General features: G+C 42.1%; 1 protein-coding gene across 1 annotated transcript in view; it reads left to right on the top strand.

The window, feature by feature from the left end:
- Window positions 1-7,431: 7,431 nt before the first annotated feature.
- The window catches only part of SLC2A12 (solute carrier family 2 member 12), a 29,752-nt gene continuing 24,870 nt past the window's right edge, over window positions 7,432-12,313 (top strand). The window contains exon 1 of the mRNA XM_031054049.2: window positions 7,432-7,702. Coding sequence (XP_030909909.1) covers window positions 7,570-7,702 — 133 coding nt within the window. The 5' untranslated portion in view covers window positions 7,432-7,569. The remainder of the gene's footprint in view (window positions 7,703-12,313) is intronic.

Here is a 12,313-nt window from a genome sequence, read left to right as displayed (position 1 = left end):
AAGGCTGTGTCTGCCTGTGCCAGGGGCAGGGAGGGAGGCGGCGCCAGCCCCCAAGCTGCAGTCATCAGCAGCTCGGGGAAGACCTTCATAAAAACCATGCTGGCAAACTAAACAGGAAAGGGTTTGCTTCTCCCCTGGAAATCACTAAATCGGCTCTGCCAGAGGTGGTAGGTACCCTGGGCAAAGTGCCTTCTTGTCTTGCGGGCTGGTGCACTGAGGAAAGGAAACCCCGCTGGCACTTCCCTATTGAAGCGCTGCCACTGTAGCATTTGTCCTACTTGAATTTCAAAAGTGGGAATTTTGGTGTATGCAGAGGCAGGGAAGGATACTGGCACAGAAACCCTCTCGAACAACCTCTCCTGTGTTGTCCTGTGTGATACCAGACCCATGACTCAGCCTGCTGAGCTTTCAGTGTCTCAGTGCTGTGAAGGGAAATGATGGTCCCAGAATGGATTTCCCCTGGACAGCTCTGAACATACACAGTCCATTGAAGACCATATTTGATACCTGTTAACAAGCCCAGGTAACAATTTTTCTGGACAATGGATGACTTCAAGGTTTCAATGCATGGCAAGACTGTATGTACACTGTTTATCTCTTTGTGTCCACTCAGTGAACATGAAATTACTTGTGCATTACAGGCTGGTTTAATTTCCTGCTTCCGATTTGGAAATTTTGATGAGCATTAGAAAGCTTTAGCCAGACATTTGGCATTAGCAAGTACAAGTAAGACTGCTTTTAGATTGCCAGCTGTGGTAAAAAACCAGCAAGAAGTCGAAGCACAGCATTAATGACATTTAGTTGCTTATTTTTGCAACAAGATTTTCAGGAGAAAACAAAACACTTTCTCAGTGGAAATAATTAAAACAATGAAAATGACTGCATTTCCTGTGTCACTGACATATTCCATGCAGGAGAAAAAATGTTTCCCAGCAACAATCAAAAAAAAAAAAAAAAAGAATATCAGCAGTGCACATTTTTCTTAGCAATGTATATCCCATTCCTTAATTGGAACAGGCAAGGGACTTTCAGCTTATACATTTTCAACAATTCATCACATGGGGAAACAGCAAAACCTTTTTCCACTGTGAAGTGATCCAAAGGACTTCCATTTTTGGCATTTGGTTTGGAAATTCCTAAAAAGTGCCTCATTTCAGGCAGTAAGTGGCATTTATAATTGGCTGCTCCAGGCCCAGCCCTTGCCCTGGGACTGTGCACTGGCAGGCACTTAACCATATAGGTGACAACACACTTATTGTGGAAATAAAGCAGAAAATTAGGGCCATGTGCCCACTGTTCCTCCTTTTCCATCTTTCTGAGATGCTTCTTTTGACTTCATGCTTAAGTTCAGCCTCTGCCAGTGAAGTAGCTGATAGAAGTAACTCTGATCACACAAAGTAGTATACTGGATACTAATAAAGACATTTGAAATGTAGCTATGATACACCTCTTACTGGTTCATACTGGATTCTCTCCACTGTTTCCAGAAAATTGTGTCAAAAGCAGGTGAGAAAGAAATCAAGACCATAAAAATTTCAGTTTGAGCAGAGAAACTGTTTTGCCATTTTCCCAAGACAGTGAACTGGATAAAATATGTACAGGCATTTTTACTAAAACTTCTCGCTTTCGTTTATGACTGCCTCCCCATTTCATTTCAAATGGATAACTTTCTTTCAAATGTATGGGGCTGCTGTTTCTATCATTTGTTATAAAAATGTACGTGTGAAATATCTGAAGCTAACAGTGAAGAACAGTGTATGATGGCAAACCACATGTGTTATTCAGTATTTGTTACAAGTGGCCCTTCAGGTTGTCCAGAAGCTGGAAGACCTCTCCTTTTATTTGATGAAAAGGCTACACTGCCATGAAAGTAGAAACCTGAAGTAGAACTCAGGTTTTGTTGTTTTTTTTTTTCTCAGCTAAATTCTTTCTTTATTGTACTTTCCAACCCCCAGTTCTTACCTTGAGTTTGATTGTGTTTGCCAAAACATAACTCTTAAAGTTGCCACTCTGGCAACATAATACTTTTAAAAAGAACTTTTAAAGAAGATGCTAGCAGAAGAGCAGGAGGAATAAATAGTTGTGCAGTGAGTCAGCAGGTGTTTTTCAGACCCTGAAGGGAGTTGTGAAATGTGATGAGCTCTGGATTGTATCTATTATTTTTTCTATCAAAAGAGGTCAAGAACTTTTTAGAAAAGATTTATTTAAAGCTGGATAAAAATACATTGCTATAAATCAGTGCCTTTCAAAGAGTAAGAACAAAACAGAAAAATGAACGACAATAAGAAATCAGAGTTTAGAAAGGAGAAACTTGTGTTCTCAGCTCTGTCATGAATTATCCATGTCATCAAATCGTACCATTTATTTACTTATTTAGTATTATCCATTTGTTAATTTGCAAAATAACACAAAAAATAGCTGAAATATTAATTTCATGAAATTCTTCTTACATTTATATAAAGCATATTTGCAAAGCTGACTTCTAAATTACATTTCACTTGCTCCACAACAGTAATAACACTTCTCTATATTCACAGATCCTCAAGGGCTCACTTGACATAGCTCTCTTTTCCATCTAGTTTTCATTGCTCTGTGGCTGGAATTTTGGCACGTTTTTCCCCTTATGTGTGGTGTCAATGCATCAGTATTAATGGGAAAGGCTACTTGTGCTTTTTCAGATTGGTACTTTTTTTTCCTGGAATAAGTTGTACATTTTTTCTTGGGATTTTTACTCCATTTTATTCTATTTTATTTTTTTCTCTCCATATCTCTTTCCGTCTCTCATCCTTCCATCCTACCTTATACTGTCCCATGCTGGCTATCTTATGAACCAATTCTGCAAATGGTGAACTATTATTTCTCAGAGCAAAGCTCAGTGATCACAGATGCAAGCAACATAGCTTCAGTTGATAAGGCAAGAAAATCCTCTTTGCAGTTTTACTGAAAATCTTTATTTCCATATTTTAGAATAAAGAAACTGTGTGAGTTCCACTATCTTCTTTCTGAAAGTCTTAAAATGTACAGGGAAACAAGATAGCCTTATTTACTCCAACTCTGATAATAATGGCCTAAGCAAACTTACTCAGAAAGGCCTTCAGCTCTTAATTCATTCCTATTTGTTGGCTTAATACCAACATTCATGTCTCTCCACAGTTGCAAATATAAGTTATTAGATCACTGGAAACACAGACAAATAACACTCATGACCAGAGATTTTAGAAGTGCCCACCTCAGCCTCACAGATTTTCCAGGCAGCTTATTCAGCTGTGAGTATCTTACCTTCTTTTTCTAGCCTAATCATGCCTTTAAAGTGTTTGGTCCATTTTGAAAGCAGAAAACTGAGAAAATATCAGAAAAGATGATTTCTTGCCAACTGCACATTGACAAAACCAACAGAGGAATCTCACAACTGTGTTATCCTCATACTCCTGGCTTGTCTCCTGACTTTCTCCTGCTTTAGGCTTTTCACTCTTCTTTCTGCTGAATTGTGTGACCTGCCGCTCAGCCTCAGGCAACTCAGTTGTGGAGTCTGGGATCGTACTATTTGTAGTGTCATTGAGCTGTTTGCCTATGCCAGCGTTTGAGATTTCTTGCTTTCTGGAACATTTCACCCCACTCCCCACGCTCAGACAGGACTCAATTCCCAGGCAGCAGTAAGAGGGGCAGAGAGAATGTGATCCTTTCCCATCTGTACATCCTTTGGCAGCCCCTCTGCCCCTGCTCTGACTGACACAACTTGCTCTTGGGCACATGGCATGAGCTAAGCGGCTAGTTTAACGGCATACACAGGCAAGGCAGGAACAGGAAAAGAACAGAGAATTCAAAAGTAGCAAAGCACACTCCATTTTCTTTCCCCTTATCTCATCCATGTCTGTTGTACTGGAGTTTTGCTTGTTTGCTTGCCTGTTTATTTTTGCTGGGAAACTGAGGGGGTATAGGGTTGTGGGACCACGAGCCTGTGGCCACCAGCAAAGGTTTCACAGTCACTGCATATCATGAGATCACTTTATGATTGCCTTGGCTGCAGAACCAGCACAGGCTGTTTGCTTTCCCTCCCTCTGTTTGCTTTCATTAGCTGTAACCAGCTTTTTTCCAGCTCCTTCCTTTTCTGGGATGCCACTTAATGCCAGTTAATACCAATAACAATAACATCAGTACCTCAGCTTTTCAACTGAAAACAGATTTTCACACCTGCTGAGCTTTTCATGATCAGCTGGCTACTGATAACACTGCAAAACATCCCTCATACCAATGTCATGCTAAGCAGCAGACCTCAGGATAAAATATTTCACATTTCTACTTACTGGGAACATTTTTCCCTGAGACCTTATCACCATGCTACAGTGGTTTTGGCACAGGGTGTAACTTAGGGAGCAGGTTGAAGCCCAGGAAGCTCCCCAGTACCTCTGCAGCACCCACAGCTCACTATGACAAAGGTGCATTGCCCTCTGGGTAGCCCAAACACAAGTCCCCAGAGTAACAATGCCTTTCTTCATTTATTTTCTCTTGCCATTATGGTTTGTGCTGTGTACTGGCTGCTTCACCATCCATGAAAGCTGGTTACCTCCTGAGATTACTACAGGAGGCAACGTTAAGACATTGTTGTGTTGCAGCTGGCATAGATACCATGAAATAAAGGCAGAACTAGGGAGGAAAAATGGATTATTTGGCCTTTGTTTTCAGGAGAAGATTAGCCTGCTGGATTTCTGAGTAAGCAAGTAGGTAAACATTTAAAAATCAGTCCAGGCTCTGGCTTCTGAGGGTAATGTAAGTAGCACTGAACTCCAGTTTTAAACACAGTTAAAAGAAATCTCCTTTTGTCTAAAATTTCTTTTTATTCTTATTCAAAAAGAATAAAACTTATTGTTGTATTTACTTAAAATTCATCACTTCAAATCTGTTCATCAGAAGATTTGGGAGCTCAATGAAAAGCAGCCTTTTCTTTTTATTACTTACTCCTGGAGGTAGTACGCTTCTTGTTAAAGGAAGATGCATTTCTTAGTAAGCTTTTAAGTTATCCCAAAGTATGTAGGTGCCAGCAGCTATACATTGTCAGTATATTTAATTGGAGGACTACATTTAGTTTAGGGGTTTGAACAGAAAGGGCTGCAGTTGCATTACATCTCTTACTTCCATCAAAATTAGTAATACCCTACAGCTGATGTGTCAATTCACAGCTGAAGGACACTCAGTGTGATGGAAGTGGAGGTGCCTGCCCACACTGTCTTTGTAGAGATTGGTAGAATTAGTTTTGTGTAGAACAGGGGGAATGAAGGGACAAAGAAAGGGTGCAGAAGATCTTCACAAATGCATGAAAGGCTGATGGATACTTCCAGTCTCACCAATGTTGTACTGCAAGCTTATCTCAGTAATTTCACACAGCAGTCCCTATTTCAGCAAAGCACTTCATTGTCAGTGGGATGGCAAAAACTAATAGTAAAATTAAGTAGTCAATTCTTGTATATCTGATTACCTAAGGATGGGACAGATTTTCTACATGGAACCTTCTATAACTTCACATGTCCAAACTTAACAGCTGAGAATCTCTGAATAACCCTAGTGCAAAGAGGGCATAGAATGGGGAAGTCTGGCATCAGTTCATGCTGTTCAGGATGCCTCACTTCCCACTGGACATTGCCCCTTACAAACATCCCCCCTTTTCTGCCAGACCTCACCAGGAGCCTGGAGAGCCTCTCATCAATTCTCCATGAAGCTGAACATGCCATTGAATGGCAGACTGAGCTGAGCTCTTCTTGGCTTCTCAACAGGCAGAGAAGTCACTGACTCTGGGTCAGCACTCCCCAGGCAGGAGTGAACCTCGGGGCCACATGGGCTTTGTTCCCCAGCAAGCTGAAGTGGCATCTCAGCAGTTCTCTGACTTCTTTAGGGCCATTACATAGAAAGACATTTGGGAGGTGGGAACAAGTGTGCAGCTGTGGAGTTAGCCCAGTTTCCAAACAGCAGGCATTTGAGCAGAGCTGTGGGTTATATGAGGTGTGTGCTGTTAGAGGAGGTTGTTTACACACCACGTTATAGCAAAGGAATCTTATCATAGCTGGTTTCAAACTTTGAAAAGATTTCAGCTCCTTCCCCAGCCTAAACAGCCTCTCCTTTTTTTTTCCTTCCAAAACATCTCAATAATGACTTTAAAAGTTGACATTAATTTTTGCACATAGCCTATGAGGATGTGACAAAAAATTGCTAACAGCCCTGATAGCATCCTGACAGATGGACATTTTATATGGAAAATATGTAACACATGAGAGCAGAGGCAGGCTGACTTATTTAACTCCACACTGAAGATACTGCCAGTGCCAAACTTCCTGCTGGAACCAGTGCCTCTGCGGCATCCTTACCTCTCCACCTTCTGAAGCTGACAGTGAGGCAGCTGTCAGACAGGGTAGTTTCAGCATCTTTGTCAAATCTTCTTGTTAAACAAACACTGATAAAGGGTGTATCATGCCTATTCTACTTCAGAAAAAAATGTCTAGGAATTTTCCTTCCTGGAAATTTTGCAAAAGCTACCGACTTTCCACCTCTGCCGTCCCTCTCATGCTATCTGCAGGCTTTAGTGTATTAAAACAAAAACAGCCAAGACAAAACAGCACTCAGTGAAAGAGAAGAAAAGCACAAACAAGGAGCCTGTAGCACTGCCAAATTATACAACAGCGATTCCCACCAGGAATAGCTGGGACAACTTTCCTCACTGGGGCCAGCGGGTCTGCTGAGAGCACTTGGGGGCTCCCACACCAGGACAAGGACCAGGACCAGGATGGGGCAGGCAGCTCTCCTGCACACATGTAGCTTTCACTCTGGTGCAGCCTTTGGCCACTGCTTCCCCCAAAGCTAGCAGGGGTGGAGTGACTCCTAGCAGCCCTCAGAATCAAGCCTTTGACTCAGTATAACTGAGACAGTTTCAGTTTTTCCACAAATAATTTTCATGAGAAGAGGGTGGCTTGCTCTTCATTTGCTTGTAAAATAGCATGAACATTTACGCTGTGAAAGCCATCGCAGACTGCAGAGGGCTGCCATGGCTTTTCTTTCCTCCCTGCTATTTCTCACCACAACTTGCTCAGTTTACAAGAACTAAGCAATGCTGCATGTGTGTGCTCAGTGCCCTAACTTTAGCTGACACAGCAAAAACTTCAAAACCTCCCCTTAAGGGTGACTTCTCTGTTAAAAACCTGCGCATATGAACACCAGAGAGAGGAGACAGAGAGAGAGAGAGACACTTTAAGCTAATGGCTAAGGAATGTGCATCGAGTTGTGTGTGGACGTCTGATGTTTCCAACTATTTGTTAAAAGGCAAAAGCAATACTTCCGACAAACGGCCCTCCCCTCGCCTGCAATAGGCTCCCAAGAATAGCAACAGCCTGTGTCACTGCAAAGGGCAAAGCCTTCTGAAATAGCAACAAAGTTGTTCACAAACCACTTTGTGGTTTGCATTTGGTTTCAGACAGCTTCAGCAACTTGTTGCCATGAGGAAAATAACCTGTGCTTTCCCCTCCGTCCAGGGAAGGACTGCTGCCCTGTGAAGTGCTCCTGCCCCAAGCTGCAGAGGGGCTAGCAATGGTACCTGTGCAGAGCAAGAAGGACCTGAGCCAGCAGAGCCAGACGATGAAAGCAGGGGAGGATGAGGAGAGCAGCCGGGGCAGCCACCGCAGCAGCCGCCGCCACCTCCATGAGCTCCCGACTGCAACAGGTAAAGTGGCCGGAGCTGAACGTCAGCTGTTAGTTTGTCAGAGCAGCAGCGTGCCCGCGGAGCTAATGCTCGGAGCTGTGAAAGCAGCACTGCAAAGCCAAGGGGCGTCCCAGGGCATGGGACACTGGATATCTAACAATGGGAGAGGGGAAAAAGTGAGCAAGGAAGAGAAATGCCAGCTCAAAATTTGAATTAAGTTTTATGCTATACTTTTCCCAAAAGGCCTTTGTCCTACTCTCTGTGCATGTGTTGCTTGTGTAGAGGCCTTCCCTTTGCGTAGATCAGTCACCTGAAAAGCTGGGAAACCCTCTGGTGCCCAAGGTAGCAGCGGTGCTCTGGCTTTCATACTCAGAAGCAGTCCAGCCCTTTTCACGGAAGTGGAGGGAGGCCAGGCAAGCACTGCACCTGCTCACACAGGGGAAAGTGCAGGGTGGAGACACAAGGACTCCCTCCTCTTTTCTCCCCTTAGCATTTCAGGAAGAAATAGGGTTTCTGTGCTGCCACCCCAAAAAATCAACTTCAGAATTTCTTCTTTTGAGTACTGAAGCTGAATTTCATAGCTCTTCACCTTTGCCATCCTGCCCAGACAGTTTGTTTAAGTTACAGCATGGTTTAGCACCTTGAGTCACTTTCACTGATGATGAGGTCAAAGGGAAAATGACCCACAAACATGGTATTTCTCACCCACAAGCCAGCTGTACCCAAACAGGAAAGCACAGTTGTAAGCCAGAAATTACTATGTCCCAAGCAGGTTTTGTTCACTTAAAAATTAATGAACTGACTAACCTGCTCTTCACAGGCAGAAATGCTTCGCTGGAGTATAACAGTGATCAGTCTAGCAGTATCTACTGATACCTAGATGCAGAGGTCAATCAAGAACAGAAGGCCAGTTGGACTGCAGACATATTTAACGTTACCTGAGGGCATGGGGGGAGCAAAGCAGGTGCATCTAGGATAACATTATCAAAGGGAAGCACAATGATTACAATAAATAGACAGCAAAGTTACTGCAGCACAAGGGCTATGGCTAGAAGAGTACATGCAAATTACACACTTGGCCTTACCCTCAGAAGCTAAAGCAGCAACCTGAGGAATTTATAATTGCCTAGCTAGGAATTAAAATAACTTGTTGATTCTTACTGGAAAATAATGAAACAAAACCCATTCAATGTAATCAAGTGCCAGGCTGGCTGTTGACATAATGAAAATACATGGAAGAGCACTAAGAGAGATGGAGAGATGGCAAGGGTGGGTCTGCTCAGGATCTGAATTCTCCATCTTTTCATCAGTGCCAGGGACCTTTTTTCATGAAATTCAACTATTACACAATACTTTAATTGGGATTATACTGTACAAAGTATACAATGCTTCCCACCATCACAGGAATTTAGGTGTGTGAAAATATGCAATTCCTTCTGCCTTCTTTTTTAGTCAATTTACAAAATATTTGTTTTGGTTTTGCCTTTCACACTTGGGTGAGAGGAGTCACATTGGATCCCACAAGGCCCTGACACTATTTTGGGGTAAATTTAATATATTCTGAGGTTTTCCAGCTCTGCTTGCAACATAACTTTGTCCCAGAGCTACCATTTGTTTCTTCCCGTAGGGTCTTGTTGGGTAACTGGTTCAGATCTCATGCCAGACTTCTAGATGAGCAGTTAGATCAGATGTATCCCAGCTAAAAGGAGAGACACAGCTATTAAGTAGCTATTGGATCTAAAGAAGCCTCAGGCATTAGAATAGATCAACAAGGAACTGGATGAGACAGAGAAAGGGACTGTAACTGTGCAGCAAAGATCATGATGGCATGAAAATAGGATAATCATCTTTTACAAAAAGCAAAACCATAATTCAATCATGCAGCAATTCCCAACACATGCCATTAAGTATTTATCCTACAAAACCACCTGATCTACACGTTATACACTTTAGCAAAATGCTTCTATAAAGACAGCTTGAAGAATTGTAAACACTATTTCCCTTTAACAGCAAACTTCTTGTATGTCAGACAGCATTTACATAGAGAAGAAATATGTTGTTAAAGAGTGCTTCAAATTTTCAGATAGAGATGCTATAGTTTTAAGATTTATCATGGATAAATGTAGATACCTTGTTCGGTTGAAGAAGGGAGATTCCATGCTGTGGATTCATATCTATGCAATGCACTCAACTAACTCTGATTTTCTAACCTGTGCTTGTTAACCAAGGATTGACAGAGCTTGATTTCACCTTTCAAATGTCTAAATAGATCAAAATATCCTCAAGTATTTAGAGAGCATATATTTGACCTTGCAGGAAAATACTTTCCTTCCCTCCCAAACTGAGACATTCCTCACCTCAGATTAAATCAAAGTCAGCAGAAAAAAACACGTTGGAAGGGACTGTCAAATCCCCTCCTATCAAAAATAGACGTACTTGCACAGGTCACATAAAAAAGTAATCTCTCCTCTCAACATCCCATTCCATCCTACTAGTTTTCTGTACACACACTGCTTGTTCTCTTGGGAGAAAGAAAATGTACATAAATGAAACCTCAGTGTCCGGATTAATGTGGAGTGTGGTGTGTGGTCCTGTCAAGGTGAGCTACAAAGGGCTCCAGGGTACCTATCCCATAGCTCTACTGCACATGAAGCTGGGGAATAGCGGTGCTTCCCAGCTCAGCTTGCTTGTAAGTCTTCCCTGGCACAGATCAGTTATCTGTAGTGGCCAGAAAATTTAGGCACAGGCCAAATATTTTGCCTTTGGAAGGACTCTATTTTCCCAAACATGTGCTTGAAAACAAGGTCACATCCTTATTACTTGACTTTATGCAGTCTCACCATCAGTACTCTGTGCTATACTACAACTATGCTTTGTCTCCTTTTCAGGAACCTAGCATGCACACTTCCAGCAAATGTTCTTAAGTATGAGTTTATTTGCCAAGTAATGCTGCTTTTGACCTGAATAACAGTTGTGAGAAACCAGTTTGTTTATATGCAGAAACTCAAGAATAGACTTTCCAATGACTTACCACGTACCAGCCACAAGCTCATTACCCATGGTGTCTGTTGCAAACAGAAAGGAAAATTTCTCTGGAAGATATCATTAAAATATTTTATTCCTCTGGGATGCACAGTGCCATGGATTTTTCAGACTTCACATAAAAGTAATAGAAATATAAATTGTAAGAACTTTTTGGGGGGGGGGGGAAAGGAAAAAAAAAGAACTGCCAGCAACATAATTAAAAGTGACACTTAAAAGGATTGTGAGTGCAACTACTGCTACATGCTTTATCTGAAAATGTTAAAGCAAAACATATACTGAAGTCAGAGGGAATTTTGACCAGAGGAGGACTGTGAAGGAAAACCAAGCAGAGATTTCAGGCAGCTCTGAGCAGACAAGTCTTAGGTACACCAGTTACAACAAAATCTCATAGTGATATAAGGATATTTCTCAGCAGAACAGGGCCTTTGTGGAACAAAAGACACCAAGTTAACTGCTGAGTTTGCTGCTGCTAATGCAGAAAGACAACATGTCTCTCTCTGCATTATATCAGAATCTGCTTTTCATTTAGGGGTCTGCTCTAGTTACAGCCCTCTTCTATTTCTACATGACTGTGTGCATCTGTCACTGGACACATGAACAAGGATGCCAGTTGATTATTCTGACATTATTCAAACTTGGAGAGCAAGATATATATGGGCTTGAGTGCTTCCCTAGCAACTTCCCAAGTGTCCAAACTTCATGACCAGTCTGTACGGCCTCCCATATTAGAAATAAATATTCACCTTGGTTTCTCTGAAGACCACAGGCTGAGGAAAGCAAAGTTTGGATTGTAAAGAACAGTGCTGGTGGTGGACTCCATCAAGATATTTGTCTTTGCACTCTCCTTTTGAATCAAAAACTAGAACCATACAAAACTGGCAGTTGCACATTTAAAGAATTAAAAGCTGTGCAGGACAGACCTCGAAGTATCAATAGGAGACACTGCCCAAGCTGCTGTGTTTCTGCTGGTGAGCCTTAAACTCAGTTTTTGTCCCTTTGTTGCTTAACGTCTTTTCTCAGTTGCTTGGAAGAAAATAATAATGTATTATTTGTGGGTGATTAATCAGTGGGATATGCCATTGGCTGAATGCAATTTGGGTGGTTTGGCCTGCTGACTCCAAGTGAAAGTACTGCTGGGATTCCCCTCTGCTAACTTTTGGCTTCTGCATCTGAACAAGCCACACAGATTCCTTTTATAGGCAATGGAGAGAAATAGGCATCTGACCTACTTCAGATATCTAGACATGCCTATTTTTCACAAGTGGTTACAGAAGAGATGTAGAGATACTGCAGATCTCTCACAGTTAGGTAAGTTGAAACCATCCTATGTATTTCAATACAGACATAAAGTGATTTGAATTCCTAGGGTGAAAAAAGGCAGGTCATATTTAACAGAAAGGCAGTGCCTTGGGAAGAACCCTGTCAGAAAAGGAGTTGGTTGTCCTGTAGGGTAACCAGCAGAACACAAGCTTCTGTACATGGCTGTGACAGTCGTTAGATGAGTAGAGGGGCAGATGTCCACCAAGAGCAGGAAAATTGTCAAGTTCCTATGTGGCATTGTGCAATCACTGCAGGAGCACTGGGTCC

This window comes from Melopsittacus undulatus, chromosome 3 (assembly GCF_012275295.1).
Source record: "Melopsittacus undulatus isolate bMelUnd1 chromosome 3, bMelUnd1.mat.Z, whole genome shotgun sequence".
Taxonomy (NCBI): Eukaryota; Metazoa; Chordata; class Aves; order Psittaciformes; family Psittaculidae; genus Melopsittacus; species Melopsittacus undulatus.
Note: the sequence above shows the minus strand (reverse complement) of the source record. Positions and strands in the feature narration are given on the sequence as shown.